We start from the raw sequence: 27,498 nt of genomic DNA on the forward strand, positions 1-27,498 counted from the left end.
GTGACTTCAATTATCCAGACATTGACTGGGGTAATGGGGTTGCTAAGACAGAAAAAGCTAGTAGGTTTGTAAATATGCTGAATGACAACTTTTTATTCCAGCTCGTTCAAGAACCTACTAGGAATAACTCTCTTTTGGACCTTGTAATAACTAACAATACTGAACTCATCTCTAACATTTGTGTGGGTGAGCATTTGGAATAGTGATCATAACATGGTCTCCTTTGAGATTCTGTTGCAGAAGCAATTCTATAAGGGAGTAACTAAAACACTAAATTTCAGACGTGCAAACTTTGACAGTATAAGGGCATCTCTGCAACATATTAAGTGGGAAATGCTTTTCACAGGTTTAAACACAGAACAAAAATGGGAAGTCTTTAAAATGCTGCTTAATAAATATACTTGTCAGTATATTCCACTTGTAAGCAAGGAACGTCGTTGCAAAGCAAAACCTTTTTGGTTCAATAGAAGCGTTGGTGTTGAGGTGGGTAAGAAAAGACGTGCTTTTAAGGCTTTCAAGTTAGCTGGTACAGCCGAAACATTTATAAGGTACAAGGAGGCTAATAAATCATGCAAAGAAGCTATAAGGCAAGCTATAATTGATATAGAAAAGGATATTGCAGCAAGCAGTAAAAAAAATCCAAAATTATTTTTTAAATATGTTAATAGTAAAAAAATGAAGCAGGAAGGGGTGGGACCCTTACTATCAGAGGGGGGTCAGCTGGTTGATGAAAACAAAATAAAAGCGCAGATTCTGAACTCATATTTTTCATCTGTCTACACAAATGAGGAACCAGTAAGTGAAGGTTTCCTTTTTAACAGTACCAATTCTAGTAATACAACTAATGATGCATGCTTCACACATGATGAAATTCAAAAGAGACTAGAACATGTTAAGATTAACAAAGGTCCGGGACCAGATGGTATTCATCCCAGGGTAATTAGCGAGCTTAGCTCTGTGATTGCCAAACCTCTTTACTTAATTTTTCAGGATTCATTGAGATCTGACATAGTGCCGAGAGACTGGCGAATTGCTAATGTGGTGCCTCTATTCAAAAAAGGATCCCGTTCTCAGCCTCAAAACTATAGGCCAGTTAGTCTGACGTCAGTGATGGGAAAGCTTTTCGAAGGGTTAATAAAGGATAAGATACTGGACTTCATAGCAAATCATAATACTATGAGTTTGTGCCAGCATGGTTTTATGCGCAATAGATCTTGCCAGACTAACTTAATTTCTTTTTATGAGAAGGTAAATAGAGACCTCAATTCTGGGATGGCAGTGAATGTGATTTACTTAGACTTTGCTAAAGCATTTGATACAGTGCCATACAAAAGGTTACTGGTTAAATTAAGGAATGTTGGCCTGGAACATAGTATTTGTACCTGGATAGAGAACTGGCTAAAAGACTACAAAGAGTGGTGGTAAATGGAACATTTTCTAATTGGACCAGTGTTGTTAGTGGAGTACCGCAGGGCTCTGTACTAGGTCCCTTGGTTTTCAACTTGTTTATTAATGACCTGGAGGTGGGCATTGAAAGTACTGTTTCTATTTTTGCAGATGATACTAAATTGTGCAGAACTATAGGTTCCATGCAGGATGCTGCCACTTTGCAGAGTGATTTGTCTAAATTGGAAAACTGGGCAGCAAACTGGAAAATGAGGTTCAATGTTGATAAATGCAAGGTTACGCACTTTGGCAAAAATAATATAAATGCAAGTTATACACTAAATGGCAGTGTGTTGGGAGTTTCCTTAAATGAGAAGGATCTAGGGGTCTTTGTAGATAACACGTTGTCTAATTCTGGGCAGTGTCATTCTGTGGCTACTAAAGCAAATAAAGTTATGTCTTGCATAAAAAAGGGCATTAACTCAAGAGATGAAAACATAATTATGCCTCTTTATAGGTCCCTGGTAAGGCCTCATCTGGAGTATGCAGTGCAGTTTTGGACTCCAGTCCTTAAGAGGAATATAAATGAGCTGGAGAGAGTGCAGAGACATGCAACTAAATTGGTTAGAGGGATGGAAGACTTAAATTATGAGGGGAGACTGTCAAGGTTGGGGTTGTTTTCTCTGGAAAAAAGGGGCTTGCGAGGGGACATGATTACACTTTACAAGTACATTAGAGGACATTATAGACAAATAGCAGGGGACCTTTTTACTCATAAAGTGGATCACCGTACCAGAGGCCACCTCTTTAGACTAGAAGAAAAGAACTTTCATTTGAAGCAACGTAGGCGGTTCTTCACAGTCAGGACAGTGAGGTTGTGGAATGCACTGCCGGGTGATGTTGTGATGGCTGATTCAGTTAATGCCTTTAAGAATGGCTTGGATGATTTTTTGGACAGACATAATATCAAAGGCTATTGTGATACTAAACTCTATAGTTAGTATAGGTATGGGTATATATAATTTAATTAAAAGTAGGGAGGGGTATGTGTATGGATGATGAGTTTTCATTTGGAGGGGTTGAACTTGATGGACTTTGTCTTTTTTCAACCCAATTTAACTATGTAACTATGTAACTATGTAACTATGTAACTGCAATAAAACCCTTGCTGCAATAGATCAATTAATCTGGTTAAACCGTGTAACAATATTTATCTTCTAACCTATTATACCATGCATACCCATTTATGTGTCAAAATATACCGCAATATGATTCACAAAAATACATGTGTGAATATACACATAGTTATCACCTATAGATATGAATAAGTCTAATATAATCTACAGTCTGGTCATTTCCCTATGGGACCAGACTGTAAATTATATCCTTATAAACGGCACGTTCTGACGTCAGAACGCAACTTTTATAACAGGGGCCAAAGGCCGCCGAATTTGACGTATCACGTTCGAATTTGATGCTGCACGTCCAAACGGACCAGAATTTGATGCTGGCGACTAGAATTTGACGCCGGCGACCAAAATTTCAACTCCGACCCCCCCCTCTCGACCCCCCCACAAAATGTAGATTATAATGCATAATGTACCCCCTACTAGAAATTTATGAAGATATCAGAAGTCACTTCGGAGTTATGTGACCTGTATATATGGTCACATAACTCCTCTGTGACTTATAATATCTTTATAAATTACAGTAGGGGGTGCATTATCCACTATATAACCCACAAGTGTGTCATTAAATTTATCATACAATCTAGATCAAACATATACGTATATTGCACCACCCTTTTCTGACCTGATTCTCTCCCCATGGGGCTAATTTACTTACCTCCGAATTTGCAGCAGTGTTGACTTTGCCGCACTTCGCCAGGCGTAGATTCGCCAGGGCTGTGCAAATTCACGAAGATCCTAAGTTGCGCACAAGTTACCGATCGTTTGCGAAGTTGTGCTAGCGATGTTACGATCAGCGGTTCAAAGTTACACTAGCGATTGGAAATTTGCATGCAGCAGAAAATACATTACAGTACACAAGGCCAGTGAACCTTAATAAATGTATTCCAATGCCCTACACATGTGCCCACGGTATAGTTTAGGTGCCATATGTTTTCAAATGTAGGGGGGAAGGAGGGTACCCTAAAAAAATTTCAATGTTTTTCAGCCTATCACCCTATAAAAAGTAAAAGACTGGAGCTTTTTTGGGGACTTAGAAAAAATTTCAACTTTTTTTGAACCATCCCTATCTACTCTATTGCACTTCGCCTGATCGGAGGTGGCAAACTAAAGTTTGGCACAAGAGGTAACGTTCACGAAAATCCGCAAGTTAGTTAACTAGCGTAGTTACGTCCCTTCGCCATAGTGCAACTTAGCCTGGCGTAAGGGTGCGAATTAGCGCTAAAGTAGGTCCACTTCGCTAGCGAATTCACGCCAGCACCTGTTAGTAAATAGGCAAAGTAGCAAAATGACGTCATGCTGACGAATTTTCGCTAGTGTTGGCCACTTCGCCCTTTAGTAAATCTGCCCCTAGGGCGAAGTGGCTAACGCTAGCGAAAATTTGTCAGAAAATACTTCAAAATTCGACCATTGAAATACTTCAACTTCGAATATCGAAGTCAAAGTATTTTTCAGCAAAATTGGCCATCCTGCGATTTCTTTCGACCTCTAAAGACTTAGAAAAATGTTGTAGAAGGTCCCCACAGGCTAACATAGGACGTCAACAGGTTTAAGATGGCAAAGTATTGAAGTCAAAGTTTTTTAAAGAGACAGTACTTCCTTCGAAGTCGTAGGATTTTACTTTGAATCGAAGTCAAAGTCGTAGTATACTATTCGATGGTCGAAGTAGCCTATTCGATGGTCGAAGTATCCAAAAAATTACTTAGAAATTCAAAGTATATTTCTTCACAAATCCACTTCGACCCTTAGTAAATCTGCCCCCTAGTGTCAATCTTGTAGGGACAGTCTAATACATGCAACAAAGATGTCTTTCCCTGACTAAGGATCCTGTGCGGAGCCTAAACGTTGGTTCAGCAATAAATCTCCACTTTCATTTGAACTATTGACTTGATGTATTTCCTTGGAGTGCTGTCAATCCATGCATTTTGTCTACATACTTCTCAGACTATCACCCAGGTTTATTAGCATTTAGATTTAATAATTCAGCTGCCCGAATACCCTCTGGTGTGTGTTGTCTACTGCAGAGCACCGAAAGGTAGAAATAAAAATGCACAGAAAGGTAAAAATAAATACTATGTTAAAACAGACATCTGTCTAAGTTGCTTTTAAGTAAATGTATATGTGTCAACTTAAATACAAATTCAACTTAAGAACAAACCTACAAACCATATCGCGTACATATACTGCCTGTATAAAAAAACCAGGATCCTAGAGACCAACCTAAATTTATATAAAAAGCCTTCAGACTGATAATCACATATGGCATATACAAAAGGCCAATACAGTACAATCAAAACTATTCAGTTTCAGACTGGCCCACTAGAATACCAGAGAAAATCCCTGTGGGCCCAGGTGTCTGTGGGTCCTTCTGCTCCTTACCATTTGGCCTACAGAATTTTACGGTCATTCCCTGTTTCCATATGGGAAAAAAAAGAAGAAATAAATGGAAGGATAGATTGCAGTATGTAAAGAAAAGATACTTGGAGAATAAAAAGTTGAGTGAGGAGAGTACGACCATAAATTACTACAATACCTCGTTTCCCTAGATGCTGGTCTATGTCCATGTATCTAGTTTTGTTTATTACAATATTTGCATTATTGGCTGTTAGACTGATGACCACTTCCTGCCACACTTTAATATAGTGTCTGGAATGGGTTTGTCCTTTCTCTTTGGCCTGCATCTGTTGAACCATGTGGATGTTACAGGGAGCCTGGGATCAACATTGCCCAATCAAGGTTCTAGAGGGACCCTACCTCAGGGCCGGAACTAGAGGTAGGCAGAGTAGGCACGTGACTAGGGCGCAAAGCTGGGGGGGCGCCAGGCACATACCTGCTCTGTTGCCTACCCCATGTCCAGTCCCATCTCTCCCCGGCTGCCGCTGGAATTTTTGTGTGTAAATGCGTTTCTGCGCATGCACGCACGAGAGCAGTCTCACGCATGCATGCTCAAGTGCAGTTTCACACAGGCCGGTCAGGTTGCCTAGGGCGCCTGGCCGGGTTGGCCAGCTCTGCCCTACTTCTAGTGAAATTAGAGAGCAGGGACCCCATAACTGAGGTCTAGCCATTGTACAGGATCGACACGACATAGCACTTTCTAGGAAAGTGAGACAGTTAGTAATGGTTAGAAAGAGCAGCCTGTGCTTCAACCAGGAGGATTGAAGGGAATAGTCCTTTCCCTTAGGCTTTGCTTGCCTAAGTGAAGGGACTGCAGTACTGCAGAGGGATTCAAGCATAGTTTTCTCACTGATCCATTTCTGCTTTAGGGGTCCACACCTCACGAACCTTAGGAGGTGAACCATTCAACTCCCCAAGCTATTCCATTCCAGATGCCATAATTGCTGCCTCCCTGAGCTTTTTGAAGCTTTTACTAATGGTGGGGATTTATAAAGTTTGCGCAGAGCATATTTACTTGCAAATGGTTGTATTTTCTATGTTTTTTCCTGAACACTGAAATATTGCAATGCTGTGCCTGTTTTTCTGTTTTTTTGCAAATGAGATATATACTTGTGTGGGTGTGGCCACTGTGCAAAGTCATTGTGTGCAAAAACAGTTTTGCAAATATTTTCTCCGCCCCCTAAGTTGTGGCGTAACTCAAATGTATAGTGTGTGCATATTCAAAATTTGCAATTATGCCATATTTAAAAAGCTCTTATGGTATAAACAGTGCAGATAAAAATTTGCAAATCTGTTCGCACATTAAATACATCACACTTATCCATCTTCATAAATATAACCATTCTCAGGGCAAATATGTTCATTGTGCAAACCATTCTGCTCTCCGCAAAGTTTATAAATGAACCCTACTGTTCTGTACATTTTGGGCTTTTGATAGTTTTGCTGCACTAGGTCTTTAGGGCTCTGACAGGTTTTATTTTCTTCGAGGAGTGTTTCTATTTTGTGTACACCAGCTTTAGTTACATAGTTACATAGTTACATAGTTAAATTGGGTTGAAAAAAGACAAAGTCCATCAAGTTCAACCCCTCCAAATGAAAACCCAGCATCCATACACACACCCCTGTCTACTTTTAATTAAATTTTATATACCCATAGCTATACTAACTATAGAGCTTAGTATCACAATAGCCTTTGATATTATGTCTGTCCAAAAAATCATCCAAGCCAGGTGTACAATAACAGTCTAGTTTCCACATAGTCTATGCACTTACTTATATGAATGCAATGGTGCCTGTTTACAAACCCGTTAGCTGGTACGTTAGCCTAATTAACGACAGGGATTGTCAGAACATTTGCAGATATCACTGCTTAGTAAACTTCAGAACATCAAATATTTTGGCAGCGAAAAATGTAGAGTAATAACAAGCAAAAAATAAGATAATTTTAATCCAATTTAATGAACTGATGCCAATGTCTGGACAAACTGCATACACTAGGTTTAATGATGCTGACTCCTCAATTGACCCTTTGTTTTCATCCATCCCACTGAACCCCATAGTTACATACTTTAATGAAACACAGGCCAAAAATGCTGTGGCCATTTTACACCATTTCTGGCTCCTGAGCCAGAAATGGTGTAAAATGGCCACAGCATTTATTCACATTTTATCAAATAAATAGGACATTGCCAGCCTCACCCCAAGGCAATATTCAAAGCCAGAATTCCATAAGAGATCGCTACTATGCTCTGCTGTTCCTCAGTGAAGACTTGGGATCAGCACTAAGTCATTATATCCACCACTGAGTATTAGGCTGCCTCTACCTACAGAGATTATGGCCCCAAACTCTGCTATGAGCAGGTGCTGAATCTTCCATCATGACAGAAGCTCAGCAGCGCTGCTTGTGGCTCTGAATCTGCAGTGTCTCGATTATAGGAAATCCAAGCAGGTTGTCACCTAGCACAAGCAGTAGTAGTGTCAGTATCAATCAATCCATCATGCAGTCAGAGGACAGAACCTCCTTTCTCCCTCTTCTAAGTTTACCCGTGCAATACTCTGGCAAGGTCCTACCGCTGCAGTGACAAATAAAACTTAAAATATATTATCATATATCCACTGTTTTTATCTAGAATAAGGCAAAAACCCCAGCCTGAAGCCAGTGCTAATTATGCCTCATGAGGGAAAAAATCCCTTCCCAGCCACAGTGGCGATCCGGACACATTCCATGGACCAAGCATTTGACATTCATTTGACATAAATGATACCATGCAGACTCTCATGTTTATACTGGATAATCTTACCGAAAACCACAATATAAAAGTGCATGCAGGAAAACATCCACAATCAGTTTTTAATATATAATATGAGAACATTAAGAAGAGAAACTCCTGACATTTCACAAAATATGGAAAAAGAGGGGAGGGTGGGTAGCATATTTCTACCTGCTCAGAGGTAAGGAAGTGAACTACTTCTTCCCCTGACATCACATCCCTCTCCTTCTCCACCTCCAGCCTGGCTTTCCCCTCCCTTAAAGGAAAGCTATATCTCAAAATGAATATTTAAGCAACAGACCCATACCTCCCAACTGTCCCTTTTTCGGAGGGACAGTCCCTCTTTTGACAGCTCAACCTGCAGTCCCTCATTTTTACTGGAAAGTCCCTCTTTTCTCTGCACTGAACAGCCAGAAAAAGAAACAAAGTTTCTCACTTAGTTGGCTTTTAGCAGAGAGCCCAGAACAGATAACAGGTGCAAATAAGATACTTTGTAACAATTTTGAGACACAAAAACACAGTTTAGATAAGGAGAAATATTTTCAAACTTTCATAACCTGCCAAATTTTGTAAAACAAACATGGTAATTAGGGGGTGTGGCCACAGAAAGGGGTGTGGTCAAATATATTGCTGCGCTACATGCGGAAAAAAATTTTTGTCCCTCGTTTTACTTACAAAATGTTGGGAGGTATGCAGACCGTTTACATCATATTAAGTGGCATATTAAAGAATCCTACCAAACTGGAATATATATTTGAGTAAATATTTCCCTTTTACATATTTTCCATTGAGTCCCATTCTATGATATTCTCTGTGATACCTCAGAGATCACCTGACCAGAAATACTAAAACTATAACTATAACTATAACAGGAAGAAGTGTGGAAGCAAAAGACAGAACTTCTGTCTGTTGCTTGGCTCATGCAACCTAACGTATGGTTTGTTTGGCTCGTTTGTGTGCACCGTGTGTGCACCGTGTGTGCACCGTGTGTGCACCGTGAATCATAGGATCCCAGGGGACGGCCGTTAATTCTTAAAATGGCAAATTTCTATTTATGATTACCCAATGGCACAAGCTAGTAAAAAAGTTTATTGTTTTGAAAATGGTTCATTTCATGAAGCAGAGTTTTGCATATGATCTGTTTTATGCAATATATTTTTACAGAGACCTGCATTGTTTGGGGGGAACGGTTTTCCTTTAACTCATTCTGTCTCACACAATCACATCTGCATCTGATTCGGCCAATCTTTAAACATAAACCAGTGTAATCTGGCTGCTGGATCCCTTGTCATTCAGCCCCTGCAATTATAGCTCCAGGGCTTTCCTTTCAGATGAGGGCAGGAGTAATAACAGGGCTGCCTTGTGCCCAACAGTGCTATGCATTTTTTTTTTTGTAACTTAAATTTTTATTGTAATTTTTCTTTTTTACAGGAAAGGAAAAACAAATATGAGTACACAAGTTGTAACCAAACAATGTATCAATAGTACATGCTTAATAAATTTGACAATAAAGCATAATATAAAAAGTACATCATTGGTTATTATCTTGTTTGTTTTCTTTTGTTCACAATTTCCTCATCCAATACCATCAGAGCAGCATTATGATTCCAGATATGTAATAATAAACATTAACCCTGCCCATGATCCCGACTTCTAAGCCGTAGCGTAGAAAAGTAACAAGAAAAGGTATAGACTTATTCAGAAAAAAAAATTCTTGTTCAATTATAAGAGACTGTGATGCAATATTCATAGTTGAACTTTAACAGTAACAAAATTAACTTAAAAAAAAGCATATCAAAAAGAGGAAAAGAAAATTAAAAATTATTTCCACTGTGACCAGGTTATTTAGTTGCTTTGAAGTTGAATCTCGTAGTTTCAAGTAGGTGAGAAAAGTTCCCAGGCAGACCATATTTTCAAACGCTTGGGGATCGTGTTATTAAGGAGAGCTATCCTATGTTCAAATTTTTTGTTGTGGTTAATTTTTGATTTAATTTCAGCCATTGTAGGAAGGGCCGATGTTTTCCATTTAGCTGCTATAGTTATTCGTGTAACAGTTAAAACATGGTTAACTAGTTTTTGTTGAGCTGCAGATAGGCCAATAATAGGTTTACCTAATAGGAAAGTGAGGCTATCCCTAGGAACATCCTCTTGCACCAGATGCGATATTAAGGTTTGTATGTCTTCCCACAATGGTTGAATGAGAGGGCAATACCAGAAGATGTGCGATACATCACACGGCGCATTTTCACATCTGCAACACAGTTGTGAAACCCCAGGGAATGTTTTGTGTGTAGCGCTATAGTAAACTGACTTGTGCTAGGGCAGATTACATTCCTTGGTGGGCTAAGACCACTGATGAGCTCTCTTTCTCAGGGGTAAGCCCTCGCAGCGGGTTGGAGGCAAGGGTGTAGTGTAACTGTAACCTGATGCGATAGCACAATGATGGGCGCCAGTAGTTCTTTAACAGTTGAACTAAGAACAATATTTATTGAACATTAGCAAAGAGATCATTTAGCACATTGATCCACAATGGAGTATAGAACATACACAGCAGCATAAAGGAAGCATATACTCACAGCACGTATAGGCTGAATCCCCACAGGCTAGGGAATACACAGCAGAGAGTAAGTTGACAGCATGTGATGGGTATTGCCCAGTTTTCAGGATATCTTCCAGTGGCGGACTGGGGAACTCCTGACATCCCTATCTCAACACTTGGTTCCCTACTCTGGGTCAGTAATACCCTGGGATCTTAATCCCTCTAATCTCCTCGGCGGAGCCTTGAGCTGCTCAACTAATTAACCCCTCTATCACTCCTAGAGCGATCTATAAAACGAGTATAGCTGTCTAATTACTAGGGCCAAGGCGCCTAGGGTCAGCACTACCCATTCCCTTCCAGCCTGCTTGGTTGGGCTAAAGCAATGGACCCAGAGCACATGGTTCCTAAACCTTTTATACTCTGGCACAGTGCCATCTGGTGTACACTGTGTGAACTGCAGGGGTTACATAAGCACAAGGTCCCCATAAGGACCCACTAAGGTGTCCATATTACAAGGGATGTGCCTGTCTGTAAAGTGTAAGGGTGTCTAAGATTTTCACATCCCTACATTCTCCCCCTGGTGAATTCCTTCCGTCCCGGCAAGGAACCTTTCAAAGAGCAAATACTGAAAATATAGCAGTTAAGGCACATCATGCAAGAAACCTTTTCAGAGACCAAAAATACATTGCATTTCTATACCATTACCTTATAACCTCTTCGGGGTAACTCTCCTGAGTAACCCAGGTACAATGGCATAGCTGGAAAGAAACATATCAATAGCAACAGTTTCATTCATGGGCAGGTAAACTTTATCAGTAAACACCTGCAAAAGAAGGTACAAGTCAGAGATACTGCATTTCAAACACATCAGTATTCTAGTCCATCAAATAGTCGAACCCACAGTCCTTTTTCAAATGCACTTAGGAGGGTAAAAGGAAAAATTGGCAGGTGTTAACTAAACAGTCCTTGGACCTAACTCCAAGAGGAGTAAAAGAAGAAAAATCCTTCCCTGAAGAAAGTTCAATCACTTTGGAGGGACAGGAAAAATGTAACCGGGACACACTCCCAATGGAGCATCATCAGTGGAAAAACAAACCACCACCCACCAGTAGACTCAAATCATGTGAAGAAACCTGGCCTTGGTGTCTTCATAGGGAATGTAGTACTTGGGATGGGGTTTGTCCACCCATTGTCCATCTCCCAAATTAACTTCCAAATTAAAGTACTTGGTAGGGTTGTACTTCCCACAGCTCTTCACTGCATTCTGGAGAATGGTGCGACCATACCACCACTCTTTCTCGATGGAGCGCAGATATTGCCAATCTTGCTCATGCCTCACCTTGTCGGGGTTTGTGAGGCAACTGTGGTGCATCTTCTCCTTTCTTCGTCGATCAGCCAGTTCTCGTAAGATGCAGCCACCTTTTCGTACACCCACAGAGGAGCATAGGGCATAAAGTAACCCCATGTCCGGTGCACATGGAAATTTATCACTCTCTGTACTCTGGACACAGAGGTGAAAACTATCTGCCCGTCCTGGCAGCACCCAGAAATCTTTTTCCTCCTCGGGGCCTATGATAGGAGGAGCGATAAAGCTGCGAGGCACTTCGGTAGGGGGGCCTGGACCATGCTCAGCTTCTGGAGTCTCCTCATATTGGTTCAGGTGTGGGATCGGTCTTAGAACCACTCTCAAAGTTTGTGGACTCATACTTACAGCCACTAGTGCAAAATATCAATACTTGTTTGAAAGATACCAACGACTTACTGAAACGATTAAATCAAATATCGTTACTGGATAAGGAAGTAAGTTTATGTAGTATTGATATCGTAAGCCTGTATACCTCTATACCCCAAGACGATGGTCTAAAGTGTATAGAAGAAATATTGCTTGAAACAAACTTGCCAAATGACTTAATATTTTTCCTGTTAGACTGCCTCAGTCTAGTCCTCAAAAAAAACTATTTCAGATTTGAAGAAGAGTACTACTGGCAGCGCCAGGGTACGTCAATGGGTGCTGTGGTGGCACCTTCTTTCGCTAATTTATACGTCCACATGCTGGAAAAAGCTTTGTTTTTTAAACATAAATACAGTGCTAATATCGAACTGTATTTAAGGTATGTGGACGATATATTAGTGATATGGAAAGGAGATGTTTCCCTCTTCCACGAAATGATAGCCGAGGCTAATATTGGACACCCAACCATTAAGTTTACGACAGAGACCTCAAATACCAGCATAAATTTTCTTGACGTAAAAATAGGGATAGGGGATGGTGCATTGACTACAGATCTGTATAGGAAACCTACGGATAAAAATAATCTATTAAAAGCTACCAGCTTTCATTACCCAAGATGTATCACTGGGATTCTGAAAGGTCAATTTCAAAGGGCTAGAAGGATTGCTTCAAGTGAGGAAAGTTATTGGGAGGCAGCAGGGACCCTAGTGGACAGATTTAAAGCCAAAGGATATAAAGAAAAATCCCTGGTAGATACAGCTAATGAAGTGAGTAAAGTATCTAGGGAGGTTTTACTTACACAGAGGCCACAGGAAAAAGGGATAAGTACCCAGCCAAGGATCCCCTTTGTAAGTAAGTATGCCAAACAAAGTAGGGCAATTGAACGTATTATCAACAGGTTTTGGCCAATACTTCTGAATGACAAAAATTTGGGTAAAAAATGTTCGGAACCACCACTGTTTAGTTACAAAAGAGGGTCTACTTTAAAAGACATATTATGCCCCGCAGAACCAAAGGAGGTAAAAAGGATGGATAGGATTTTTAAGAGCTCTCCAAATATAGGTACTTTCCCTTGTTTAAATTGCATCTGTTGCCATTCGATTTTTAAAGGGGGAGTAGTACAACATCCAACTAAAGGCTTTAATATTAAGTTACAACATTTTGCCACGTGTAACACAGAATGTGTAGTGTACATGCTGAAATGCCCATGTGGCAAAGTCTATGTTGGGCAGACATGCAGAGCAATTAAAGAAAGAATAAAAGAACATAGAGGGAATATTAAAAACTTTAAGGCAAATACATACACTGACACCCCTGTGTCTCGACATTTTAATCAAAATAGACATAGTATGTCACAACTGAAGTGGTTGGTGTTAGATGTGATTCAGAGACCACGGAGGGGGGGAGACATCAAGAAATTACTTTTACAAAGGGAAGCAATATGGATAAAGAAACTGTGTGCGCTGGATCCGTTAGGTCTGAATGACAAATGGAGTATAGCCTGTTTTCTATAGTAGGGTGAATTTAATAAATCTTCTTTTTTTGACAGATAGTGCTACCTGAATATGAACTGAATTCTACAGTTAGGTAAGATGCTTTGGCTGCAAGACACTTTGTTATAGATTACTGTAGCAGTAGGTTTGAAACATATGTAGCAATTTTGATACTAAAAGTCTCTCTTTAGGGAAAGTAATTAGTTACGTAGTTTCGGGCAATTAACTCTTGAGCAGACCATTTTATGGTAGTGCTGAGGTTCATGTGTTCAATTTTTTTAACTGTTTTTAACTTTTGTTACTAGATTTTAAAGGGAAAACACCCGTGCACAATTCACCTTGGTGTATAATGTGGATGGATTCAATTACACTTTGATATGGAAGTTGATGTGTTAACGAGAACATGGACTGGAGTTTTGTCGACTGGCTAGGCTGTAAAACCCTCCCAGCAGTAGCTGGTTTGTCCAATGTATGTGTGGGGTGGAGTTTTATAATTGTATTTAATTGTATACCACAGAGCATTTTTTCACACTTGATAAAGAGCTTTTAAGCTCGAAACATGTCGTGTATTCAATAAAAGCACCTTGCAGCAGTACACCTGCGCTGATTGGTTTCTTTACCCATCTACTTGGACTGAGGGCATAAAGTAACCCCATGTCCGGTGCACATGGACATTTATCACTCTCTGTACTCTGGACACAGAGGTGAAAACTATCTGCCCGTCCTGGCAGCACCCAGAAATCTTTTTCCTCCTCGGGGCCTATGATAGGAGGAGCGATAAAGCTGCGAGGCACTTCGGTAGGGGGGCCTGGACCATGCTCAGCTTCTGGAGTCTCCTCATATTCTTCCCATCCTGGAACTGGTCCTAAGGGATTATCTTCCTTAGGCTTGGGAATAGCAGCAAGCAAATTCTTTTCCCTCTCCAGGGATATCTTTCCCCACTCATAGTGGTACAATTCAGCCACTTGAGTGCTCTCTCCAGGCTCACTAGGAGTTTGAGGCACAATCACTTTGGGGCAGACAGGTTTGGTCGGCTCACTCACCACAGACCTTTTACTTTGGCACCGAATCTGTGCAGGAACTTCCAGTATGGATTCATCAGCACTATTCACACTGGATGACATCAACTTATCCAGCAGATCCTCATCATCCTCCAATATTGGAGGGTCTCGAATGGAGGGTGCTATGGGTGCAATCGGCCCCAATCGGTTAAAAGAAAACTTTCTCCAGTCCACATCATGGCCTATGACTGGAGTTGGAGTAGGAACAGCAAGGGCTGTATAGATGGTGACAGTCAAATCCCCACAAGGCTTCGAATCACTGAGCAACACTTTGTGGGATGAAAACTTTGACTCAGAAGAATTAGACCTCACATGAGGAGCGGCAGCTCCTGGAACAACCATAGGAGTTTTGGAAACTTCAGATTCAACCAGCGGGTTCTCTGTTCCAGAATTAGAAGCATGCTGAAAGTATTCCTCCTCCGAGGATATAGAAACAGCATCAGGCCTGCAGGCCACATCAACTTCAGGCGCGTGCCACGCCCTTTCCAGACAGTCCTCTGGTAGCGGTTCTGGTGTAGGCACACAACAAACGGGGGCCCCTATAGCAGAAGGGGTACACACTTCTCCCCCTGGTGCATCCAACACTGTAGTAGACACAACCAAAGGTGTAGGCATCACGGCCGTCAAAACATCACACAAGCCCTCAGGCTTCAACGAAGGGGTAGTGGAGTACACATCTGCCGTCCAGCCGGACGGGGTTGTTTCACTGACCGCAGCCGCGGTCACGGGCACATCTCCCTCAAGCGGAACCACTTCGGTTGGGGAGGCACAATCTGAATTGAGTGAAGACTCACTGGGTGACTCATCCCGTGTCTTCTCCACCAATGGAGGTTGATCAGCCCGGTTGAATGGTCCCATCCATAAGCGGGTCTCGCATTGCAAACACACGCCATCCGGGTCCTCCAAGGCGTTGGGCGCTTCCATATCACACACGCCACAGGCCAGAATCATCATTCCCCTTTCGCTCGGGGTAAAGGTACCCTGGTATACATACTGCCGCTCGGGCTCCACCCAGGTAGTGGCACAGGGCAGAGGCTCCATGGTAGGCTCCGGAACCTCCGGTTCAATAGCAGGTTCAGCCGCAGGCTCAACAAGCGGTTCGGCAACACACTCAGCAATAGGTTCGTCAACACACCTATCTGACTCAGCCGAGTCCAACAGCATGGAAACCAAACTCGATATGGCAGCGGTACTATCCTCCAGGGTGGGACGTCGCGCCATGGCTCGGGTAACAACACCCCCTTGGGATAATCTGGTACGCCCTTTTCTACTTTTTCGCGCGTTTCCCTTCTTAACTCATGCAGGGTAGAGCGTTGGCTCTGGAGGTTGCGCAACACAAAATTCCTTCACAGCAACTTTTCCTACACGAGGTGGTATAGGTGGCGGTGAAGGTGGTGGTGTCGTAGGGCAACTGTCCACCAATGGTTCTGTTCCCAAGGCCAAACAAACAGGTTCCTCAGCTAGCATAAAATCATTAAAGTCTATGGCATTAGCAGCTAGGAATGGATTTAGCCCAGGGGTAGACATTTTAATTTCAGCGTACTCTGAATCCTTGATACTACAGCCCTTTTTCTCTTCCCATAGGCTGGAGCTATAGTAAGATTCATCTATCGTCGGATCCTCACACTCAGAAGTCAAATTAAGCAATGACAGAGGAGGGGGACTGCTCATAGGCTTGGCAGACTCAGGCAGGGTCTGATACCGGCACAGACACCCCTCTGCAGAGACTCCCATAGGGTACACCTTGGAAGGCCATGTATCACTGCTAGGTACGGCAGGGACCCAATACAAGACCCGAACAAAACCTTTCTCATCGGAGGGTTCTTGCGCAACATACTCAAAAGCATTAAATATGGAGTTGCCCCTTAAGGAGTGATTCACAACATCTATGGGGCACCCTTCTGGGACATTATCCACTACAAACGTGTAGTCAGGATCCGCTCCCATTTCTAAGGACCAGTCCCACAAGGCAGCTTCAGACAGGGGAGCCATTATGCTTTTGCTGTGACCGAAATGTGTGAGGGATACACGCTCACAATATAATCAGTAGGCACACCGCTCGGGGAATAAGAACTACAGACTTTCCCCGCCTAGGTGTCTTTTTTTCTACTGAGTCCGCACACGCAGTGCCTGTCACACTAGGCCGCGTGCGATGTTACAGTTAAACCCTTTAAGAGCCCCACGTACCAGGTGCCAAAATGTAGCGCTATAGTAAACTGACTTGTGCTAGGGCAGTTTAGCTACTTTCCTTGGTGGGCTAAGACCACCGATGAGCTCTCTTTCTCAGGGGTAAGCCCTCGCAGCGGGGTGGAGGCAAGGGTGTAGTTTAACTGTAACCTGATGCGATAGCACAATGATGGGTGCCAGTAGTTCTTTAACAGTTGAACTAAGAACAATATTCATTGAAAAATAGCACAGAGATCATTTAGCACATTGATCCACAATGGAGTATAGAACATACACAGCAGCATAAAGGAAGCATATACTCACAGCACGTATAGGCTGAATCCCCACAGGCTAGGGAATACACAGCAGAGAGTAAGTTGACAGCATGTGATGGGTATTGCCCAGTTTTCAGGATATCTTCCAGTGGCAGACTAGGGGAACTCCTGACATCCCTATCTCAACACTTGGTTCCTTACTCTGGGTCAGTAATACCCTGGGATCTTAATCCCTCTAATCTCCTCGGCGGAGCCTTGAGCTGCTCAACTAATTAACCTCTCTATCACTCCTAGAGCGATCTATAAAACGAGTATAGCTGTCTAATTGCTAGGGCCAAGGCGCCTAGGCTCAGCACTACCCATTCCCTTCCAGCCTGCTTGGTTGGGCTAAAGCAATGGACCCAGAGCACATGGTTCCTAAACCTTTTATACTCTAACACAGTGCCATCTGGTGTACACTGTGTGAACTGCAGGGGTTACATAAGCACAAGGTCCCCATAAGGACCCACTAAGGTGTCCATATTACTAGGGATGTGCCTGTCTGTAAAGTGTAAGGGTGTCTAAGATTTTCACATCCCTACATGTGTAATCTCACTGGAGTGAGATACCAGTGCATTAACACTTTATAAATATTCTCTCTTTGTTTGGTGCACGTAACATAAGTTTTAGCGTTTTTCCATATTGATTCCCATTCTTCCATTGAAAGTTCTATTCCTAACACATTTTCCCATTTAGTCATATAAGAATGTTTATAAGTCTGTACAACATATGGATCATTAATCAATGCATAAATCACGGATATCAGCTTCTTTTGAGATAAGCCGTTATAAGATAATCGTTCAAAATGAGTGGGAGGATTATCTTTAAAGTATTTAATAAATGGCATCACAAAATGCCTAATCTGAAAATACATGTACCATTGCAGTTGGAAGGTAGTGATTTTTAACTTAACAGCTTCATACGTTAAAACATTGGTCAATGCAGCATCTAACACGTCCCTAACCATAAACATAGCTGTAGGTTCCCCAGAAATGCTAAGAGCAGAGGTAATGGCTGGTTGGAATAGCGGGTTTCCTAGAGTTGCCATCAATGGGGAATAAAGTCAAAGTTAGTGAGGTAGACCTTAACATAGGTATCTTAGGTTTAGGGGTATTTTTGGGAGCCCAAACCCAAACATTGGGATGATATGGCAGAAATTGTATATTTTCCAGATAAACCCATACTCGATTAGAAGACCAACTTGACCAAGCCAGCACTTGGCGAATTTGCGCAGCCTCATAGTACTTCTGAAGCACTGGCAGGCCAAGCCCTCCTTGAATAACCGAAGTCCCAAGGGTTGTTTTATTAATTCTATGAGATTTGCCCCCCAGATAAATGTATGGAAGGCCGCTTGTAAGTCTTTGAATACGTTGTCTCTGTAGTCGCTTATTTGCCAACCAAATAGCTATTAGGGAACCTCTAATAGTGGCCTTATGGGCTTCCCAAAGTGTTGACATTGAAGACACTGATCCTTTATTTAAAAGGAAAAATTCCTGTAATGATTTGTCTACACTTTGGTAAACACTTTGTTCATTTAACAAAGTCTCATTCATACGCCAGTGTGGATTCCTACCAGGGCTATTAAATAAATTTAAGGTTAACTGAATCGGGGCATGATCAGAACATGTTATAGGCGCTATATCAGTCACATAAGATGCAGTAAGGCAAAATTGAGAGACCAGAAAATAGTCTAAACGATTATGAACCTTATGAACCGAAGATAAAAAGCTATACTGCCTCGCATCTGGGTGGTCTACTGTATATGCCAGATATCATATAAAGATGCTTGACTAATTAAGTGACATGTTTCTCCTGACAAAGCATGAGAAGCCGAATCCAAAGATGGGTGTAATCTATCTTCTAGCTGAGACAGAGGAGCATTAAAATCACCACCAATTATAACATAGGGGGAATCGTAAGCAGATAATTTACTAAAAACCTTTCTCAAAAACTGTAATTGGCCCTTGTTAGGAGAGTAAACATTTCCTATTAGTATCGGCTTATCAGCTAACATACCCTCTAGTAATATATAACGACCCTTCGGACCACATACAGTATTAATCACATGTAAAGGACAATCCTTATGAATTACTATCGCAACCCCTGCCTTCTTTAGGTCAGTGGACGCATAATATGCAGTCGGATAATATTTAGAATACAATTTGCTAGGGGTGAGTTTAGAAAAATGGGTCTCCTGTAACAAGGCGACATCTGCTTTTAAATTCCTAAGTTCCTTAATGACCAGATACCGTTTTGTAATTGAGTTTAAGCCCTTGCAATTTAAAGACACAATGTTCACCATGTTGTCAAATATAAATTGAATTGCTCAAATATCCCCTTGCTACAAGTTGTCCACCTAGAGAACCTGTTAGTAGAGGAGTTATCAAAATTATTATCATGAAAATATACAGTGTGGTCACAAAAAAAATACCTTCGCGTCATAATCAGAGTCCAATATATGAAATTTCAAACTGTTGAACAGAAAGTTTTAAACGGTAAAACTGGTAAAGTTTTGTAAATCAAGTTCAGCACGTTGAACTTGGGGGGAGTTACCTGTACTCCCAAGGGGGGTCAGTCACTTGTCTTGCAAATCAGGTGACCAATCACAAACTGTGAATGTAGAAAAAACACAAAGGTAGCATAACCAGCGAAAGAAAAAAGAAAAAAAAACAGCTCCAGTGAGTAGTGGATCTATCCAAAAAGAAAAAAGGAAAGAAGGAACTATTCATATCCATTGCAGCTGCGAGATGCTTTTAAAGTGATCAGGTTCCTTGTGATGGAGATCTTGAGGTTGAGGATGAGCTCAAGGTCAATTTTTGCGGCGACGATGCTCCAGAAATTTTTTGCCATTGCGGGCTAATGCCGGTTTTGGCAACGACTGCCTAAGCGAACCATTATGTTCAGCAAATTTAAGTCCTAAGGCATTCAAAAATTGTGGCCGGTCGTCCAGAGAGTGGAGAGAGTGGTTTTGCCCATGATGTTGTACAATAAGCCTGAAGGGATATCCCCAGCGGTACGGGATTTTGTTTTCTCGTAATAGCTGTGTGATAGGTTTAAATTCCCTCCTCTTCGCTAATGTAATAGGAGAAATGTCCGCATAAATTTGTACCTTATGATTCAAGTACTCCACTGAAGCAAGGTTTCGTGCCCGCATAAGCACCGCTTCTTTTTGAGTAAAATAATGGAAGCATACCACTATATTTCTGGGAGGTTTGGTTGTTGGCGGTTTAGGCCCTAGGGATTGGTGTGCCCTTTCAAATTCCCATTTATCAGAGGCAATAGAAGGGCATATGCTTGTGAAGAGGCCCTTTAGATATTGGGAGATATCCTGTGTCCGTATTTCTTCAGAGACACCCCTTATGCGCAAATTTTGCCTCCGAGACCTATTTTCAAGGTCCTTGCACAAAGTTTTAAGATGGAGTATCTCTCCCTTTAGAATGGCATTATCCTCCTCTAGGGTCACATGTCTCTGTGCCAAATCATCTGTAAAATACTCCAATTTGTCAGTCCTCTCTCCCAAGTCATTAATGTCACGATGAACATCTTTAAATGCGTCGGCTACCGCCTCAGAAACTGCTTTAGTTAATGTCGCAGTTAGGCCTTCTTTAAGATGGGAGAGTTGAGAGGCTAAAGTTTGCGCAGTGACAGGCAAGTTATCGGGAAAATCATTATCCACATTATATACTTGCAGTTTGAAGGTTTGACTCTCCTCTTGTGGAGCAGCAGGACTGCCCGCGCTGTGAGATGAGTTTGGTGACATCTCCGGAGAGTCGTCTTCCTCAGCTGCGTGAGAGGCTCCGGCGCCATCTTGTTTCTTAGGCCTGTCTGCCGGCGTTTTTTGTAAGTACGGAGACATGGTTGTCCGTTGTTCTTTTGTTCTCCGTTTACCCATCATTTGCAGCGCTATACCTTCCGCCAGTAATACCTTCCTGAGCTATCGGTATTTGCAAGCTGATCGCTAAAATTCAGGAGGATTATCAGATCCGCTTCACGGAGCTCCTGGGTTATGCGTCCTCACTCAGACATAGCCAGCCACGCCCCCAGTGCTATGCATTTTTAATCTGGCACAGGGTGCAGGAATACAGCAATGCCCAAGAAACCAGCATTCTTTAAATGCCATTTGCCCCTTAGTGCTCTTGCAATTCTGTCTGGGACAGTAATAACTGGGGCCAATGATTTTTAACAGTTTTTTTGGGCCCATTTTTGCATTTAATCTATTTAGATGCAAACATGATATCTATTCACCATATGAAAAAATTGGGCAGCATGCAAAAGTAATTAAGTGAAATTCCGTAGTTTCAAGCAACTCACATTTATTAAATATATATATAGCACATGACCTACTGTAATTAAGCAATCTTCACTTACAATATGCCAAAGGCAAGATAGACACGTTATATACTGAATACAAATACTCACACTGGATGTGCGTAAATGTATATGTAAACACAGATGCTGTTAAAGATATTATTCACCCACATAACATAGCATCCAGCTATTTAACATGAAAGACAGTGCCTAGCTGCAGAGCCAAAGTATTTGACCTTTACTACACAAGAATCTTACATACAACATTGGCTAGAACAATGCTAAACAAAATAAGCACACTAGGATAGATATACAGCTGGAAATCTAATTAAGTCCATGTGTACTCCATGAAAATGAAGTACAATACTTTTTTACAGAAATTCTAGATTTAAATGTGGAGCACCAGACTCATAAGCTTGTGTTTGTGGGTACTGGGCAAAGGCTATTTTTATTAAAATACATGGGGCTACTCATGCACTTAGACTTTGGTTTTAAGATATTAAAAATGTATTTGTTGTCCATGAAATAAATGTTTTGTTACATTTTTGTTGTTACAAAGTGTAACAAATGTGATAAAATTAAAGGAAAACTGAATCCATTAGAACATGAAAACAATCACCACCCTCTACACCCATATACACACACATAACCTCCATTACCAAGTTTACAGAGTTAAACCAAAACCTTTAAGCAGTTACAATTTAACATTTTCTTGTGATGTTCTCTGTTCTTACTCACTGATCACCTGACAGGTAAAAGTGCATTTTCTAACTGTAACTAGAAGAAGTAAAAGACACAGCTCTGTTCATTCATCGGGTGATGTAACCTTGCATGTATGTATGCCCTTAGTTTGCCTTATACAAGCCTAAGGACAGACTTTAGTACTTAAAGGGGATCTAAAGTCAAAAAACATGAATTGATAGAAACTTTTCAGCATGGTTCTCATAAAACTTTTGCAATTTGCATAAATTTCCTATGTTGAGTGGTTTCTGAGCAGTTTTAGACTGCTAATAGCTAACTTTCAGATCAGCACCTTACTTTAAAGGTCAGAGAGTCAGGAACCACAACTCATAGCACTTTCCATGTATTTCCTGCATAGTCATTTAACCCAAGCATGGCTGACTCACAGTTAAGCCAAAATGCAAACATAAAAAAACGCTAAAAATTGAAAATTAATACAAATGGCAGACATGCTCATAGAAGCACCCTAATTTTAAATCAATTACATTTTTGGGTTTTCTTAAAATGACATCTACAAAGATGGCAACTTTTTTTATTCACAACATCATGCAGTATATGAAAATGGTCCACTGTAGGCATCACAGTGATTTAATAGCTAGTACTGCTGCCTTTTGGTGCTAGGATCCTGGGTTTGATTCCAGCCAAGGCAACATCTGCAAGGACACTGTGTTTTTCCTGTGGGTAATAGAGTCTTGCTAAAATTAACCAAGGGCAGGGACTGATGTGAATGATGCTTAGTCTGTAAATCACTGCAGAATATGGTGGTGCTATATCAAAAGGATACATTTGCTTTAGGTGACAAACAAAATATGGGCATTGTGAAGGGATGAGGCAGAGATAGGAGGTATTATTCCAAGGACATAATAAAGTAAAATCCCAGCATAAAATGAAATAGACATTTGTTAGTTCATCCACCATTACCATACGAACTCCCACCCTTCATCTGTGTGACAGTAACACATTTTGATGTGTTGCCACAGTGAGCAGCTTATGTGTAGAACAGACATAAACGCTGCAAATTTGCAACATTGCATTGATTAGTCAGCTAATTAGTTATGTATTTGTGCTGTTTTTCTACATGTATGGAATCTGTTATACTCAATACACAGAGATTTTCCAGATAAGAGATCTTTCTGTAACTCAAACAACTGTAAGTAAATACATACTTCATACATTACTTTTATTAATTTAGCATAGAACAACAGTGAGTTCAGTGAGTAAAGGCAACCAAACACGACATCTGTAAAAACTATCTCTTAAGCTGGCCATAGACGTTGAGATTTTTAAAAGATCAGATCCTGATTGTGAGACCACGATCTTCTCAGAACAATCGTACGATCATACGAATTTACCATCAACTAAAAAGACCAATTTGCCTGCTTGGCCCTGCAAACATAGATAGATTGCACTGGGACCGACAAAGATTTTTTGACCTGGCCGATCAATTTCCCGACAGATGTCGGCCTGAAAAATCGTAAGATGTATGATCGTTCGAATACCACTAACCGCACGATAATTTCGAAGGATTGGTCGGGCTTCCCTAAAATCGGTCGTTCGGCAAGAAGAATCGTCGCGTCTATGAGGAGCTTTACCCCTCACCACATAAAAAATATTTTATAAGACAAGGACTCATTAATTAACTGAATGAGGGATAAGTGATGGTTCAGTATTTAGTGGTTTTCTCCTTTCCCCAAAGTTAAGCTGTAAAAGGAATTGCATCTGTTGTATTTCGTTATGTATCACAGTGAGTATCTAACCCCTACGATAATCATCAGTATCCCTATAGTTAGATTCTTCCCATTTATAAGCCACTGTGCTGTGGCCATTAGAAAACAATTTACCAAAGATGCACCTATGTAGTGAACAGAATTCATAGACAATGTACTGAAGGAAAAGCAGCTGTGGGGCACTATTCTAAAGGACCACTTAATAAATGGTCCCCACTGCACAAGACTCAGTGTAATAAAATACAAAATAAAGAGACAAAGAGAGAGAAATAAATGAAACATTTAAGTTAAAATAATTTTTACTGCTAGATCATGTATCAGGAGTCAGGTATCAACAGAACGTTTTATATACTCTTGCAAATGAATATAAATCTATTATTCTACACTGTGTAGTTCTCTATACAGTTTTTGATATTTTGAAATTATTTTCACTGAACACTGCAGCCCATTCCTTTTTAAACAATCAAACAGGAATGTTATAACATAAACAGGAAATAGCATACATTCAGCTTTGCAAGTCACTTAAAATACAGGAGTAAAATGAATTTTAAAAAAAGGGCACAATTTCTCTAGCAATACAAAACTATTACATTTTAAAACAAAAGAATGAGCTTGTGTAGACTTTTCTGTTAGTGTATGCTTTCAAATGAAAAGACAAACCATGAGGAAAACTCTAATTCTTGTAGTCATAAAGATCTGTAGTTATACTGGCAGCCCATATGCTGCATAAGTCTAAATAAAGAAAAAGCCTGATTTGCTGGACAGTTATAGCTTCAAAGTTATTCTTTATTCAGGCAGGCAGTCAGGTCTGTGCTAAAGTTAATTTCTATAAGCATTAACAGATCTAGTGCAGGGTAGCAAGCAGGCAAAACTACTTACAAATAAGGTAGAGATTGTGTCATCATAGAAATGCAGTGCTTGACTGGGTCTTAAAGGTTCTGATTCAGAGTCATCTCCGGGAGTTAAAAGAAAATCACCAACATCAGGTCCATAAGGGAAAAACTGATCCACTTTTATGAAGTTCCCTGGATTAGGCAACAAGCAGAAAAAAACATATAACAGTCCTCTGAAAAACAGCCTTCTCTGCTTACAGTATAACATTCTAAAATAATCCTGTTGGCATGAGCTGCAGAGGTAGGAAGGTTAATACAATTTGAGAAGCAGACGAATTAGTTTAGAAGATGGGAATGCTGAAATCCTCTCTTGCTTCAAATAACTTTGCCCTAGAAAGTTCAGGAATGGGTGGATGAATAGAGAGTAGTTTGAGACTACAATAATCCTATCCCAAACTATGGGTGGAGTTAAAAATTATTCCTTGCTAAAGCTCATTCATCTCATTCAGTTTCAGCATGTGAGTGTGGTATTACAGCAGTACAAATAACTCCTCCACAACTGATCTTGCAAACAGACTTGCATAGTTTTCAGCAACCAAAAATACTTTTTACAGAAGGCTGGTGCATCACATGTGCTCTAAATGGGGATATGATATGATGTGCCCAACTTACACTACACATTTAACAGGCATGAATATCATCTTGCTGCTCTCTAGAATTAATGGCCCTGCTTGCAGGGCTATAGAACAGGGCTTTAAGATGTGAAATATGACATATCTTTTAAGCCTACTTTAGAAAATTAATGCCACTAGCTTTCTTTATTTATAGACAGGACAGCTAATGGCTCAGTGGAGCTTTCACAGCCAGTGGAATTTTACAGGATTTATTAAATTGTATAATTTTATTTTTTCTTTCCAGCCTGTTAGGTTATCAAATAGTTCAAAAAGTCGTTCAACCCATATCTATGTTGTTACACAATCTAAAAACTCTATACAATGACATAGCCTGAATTTATGCAATCAATGCCAACCCCTGCATTATTGTCCAATAGGACCAATATATAGGGCCAACATATAGGACCAATATTTAGGGCTATTTATTATGCTGTGTAAAACTAAATTTGAGGAAGAAACTTTGAAAAAAGCTGCGTAAAAAAGCAGATTTAACAAGGTGTGTATTTTATGCTATATGAAAACCAGATTTTCATTTTAATTGAAAATAATGCCATCTAAAACCTACCAAGATGCCATAAAATTAAATGGGAAGAATATTTCCAGGATTTATATGTCAAGATTTTTAAATATTTTCGTGTCGTGCTTTTCCAAGTCCACTGAAATCGAATGTAAAAATGTGAATTTCATTGCATTTGTGGTTGCAGTGTTTATTTTGTCACTGCTTTACACAATCACATTTATCAAGTTTTGGATAAAAAATTAAGCATAAATAAGCACTGTGGCCATGTTCATGCGATTTTGTGGGCAAACACTTGCTCTAATTTTAGCAAAATGAAGGCAGAACAACAGCTAACTATATAAACATATCTTGTTTAACTTTGATACCATCTGTTTCTTGTTCTCTTACCTTCCAGTAAATTTGAGTTCAGATGTCAAGTGTCACATTCCAATCCTTACTTGCTCTAAAGATGCCTTACTTCAAGAGGCTCTGTTCTCTTCCTAGATGACAGTCTGGCTTATGTTTAAGGGTAATAGCACACAAGGAGATTAGTTGCCCATGGTTAAATCTGTGGGATAGCGGCTAACACATTTCCCTGTGTTAATAATAACTATTCTTTGAACTTTTAAACTTTTGCTTGCAATATTGGAACTGTCTAGTATTGGTTCCTATTGCGTGTGATATGTAGACCTGTCCATCTAATGTCCTAAGGGCAGTAGGTGACGGGACGATTTGTCGGCCCTGTGATAAAAATGTACGACTGCGGGTGACAAATCTCCCGGAAATAACTGAAATCGACAATGGTAAAACCAACCCATCACTTCTCTCTTCCGAATTCGCCCCAATGTTGCCTTGGGAGAAAACTTTGGATGATTTCACCATATGTAGGTTTTACTGATAGAGATTTTAGTTAGTTCCAGTGGAGACACAAATTTGGGTGATTTGTCGCCCGCAGTCATACATAAATAATTGCAGGTAAAAATCTACCCGTTCAGGCCCGGATTTGTGGAGAGGCCACCAAGGCCCGGTCCTAGGGCGGCAGGATTTTAGGGGGCAGCATGCTGCCCAACCACACCCACATTGGTGCAGAACACTGGGGATGAGCAGAAGATACAATTTTTTAAATATGCGTTTTTAAATTTCCTGTATGCCAATCCTCATTGCTCTGGTCCTGATCATTTGATTGAATAATGGGGAGGGGACAGGGTGAATAACAACAGTGGGCCTAGGGAAACCTATTATGTAAATACAGCCCTGTACCCTTTGCCACTAGGGTTGCCACCCGGCCGGTATTTTACCGGCCTAGCCGGTAAAACACCTGCCAGGGTCGGGGGCCGGTATTACAAATTTACCGGCAATGTAGCTGCCGGTAATTTGTAATACCCTTTACAAAATCCCTTGCCTTCCAGTAAAAACGTACATTTCCTTTGGCTTCTGCGATGTGGCCCCACCCCTTTTGTGGCGCTACCATGTGGCTCCACCCCTTTTTTTATGTTGCTGAACGCAAAATAATCTGACATAATAATCTCTCTTCTGATTAATAAGGGTATTAGTTGTCACTGGGGCTCATTTACAAATGACAAGACGGTACAAAATGCAAAAAACAGGTGCAAGCTGCCATGCCAAGCTGCAGTCTCTAAATGGATCCCTTTCCCATGGGCGGATCGGCTTGG

The 27,498-nt window shown here is 40.8% G+C and overlaps 2 protein-coding genes across 2 annotated transcripts in view; both read right to left on the reverse strand.

Annotated features, from left to right (window-relative positions):
* Positions 1 to 25,077, reverse strand: part of nid1.S (nidogen 1 S homeolog) — a 103,990-nt gene extending 78,913 nt beyond the window's left edge. Inside the window, exon 1 of the mRNA XM_018265352.2 lies at positions 24,699 to 25,077. Within this exon, the coding sequence (XP_018120841.1) occupies positions 24,699 to 24,920 (222 nt within the window). The 5' untranslated portion in view covers positions 24,921 to 25,077. The remainder of the gene's footprint in view (positions 1 to 24,698) is intronic.
* Positions 10,989 to 16,875, reverse strand: LOC121394213 (calphotin-like). The gene is made up of 2 exons (XM_041564550.1): positions 14,317 to 16,875; positions 10,989 to 11,900 (listed from the first exon to the last, which is right to left on the reverse strand). Exons 1-2 carry the CDS (start codon positions 15,782 to 15,784, stop codon positions 11,392 to 11,394), a joined length of 1,977 nt encoding a protein of 658 aa, XP_041420484.1. The 5' UTR covers positions 15,785 to 16,875; the 3' UTR covers positions 10,989 to 11,391.
* Positions 25,078 to 27,498: the final 2,421 nt, after the last annotated feature.

Source organism: Xenopus laevis, chromosome 5S (assembly GCF_017654675.1).
Source record: "Xenopus laevis strain J_2021 chromosome 5S, Xenopus_laevis_v10.1, whole genome shotgun sequence".
NCBI lineage: Eukaryota > Metazoa > Chordata > Amphibia > Anura > Pipidae > Xenopus > Xenopus laevis.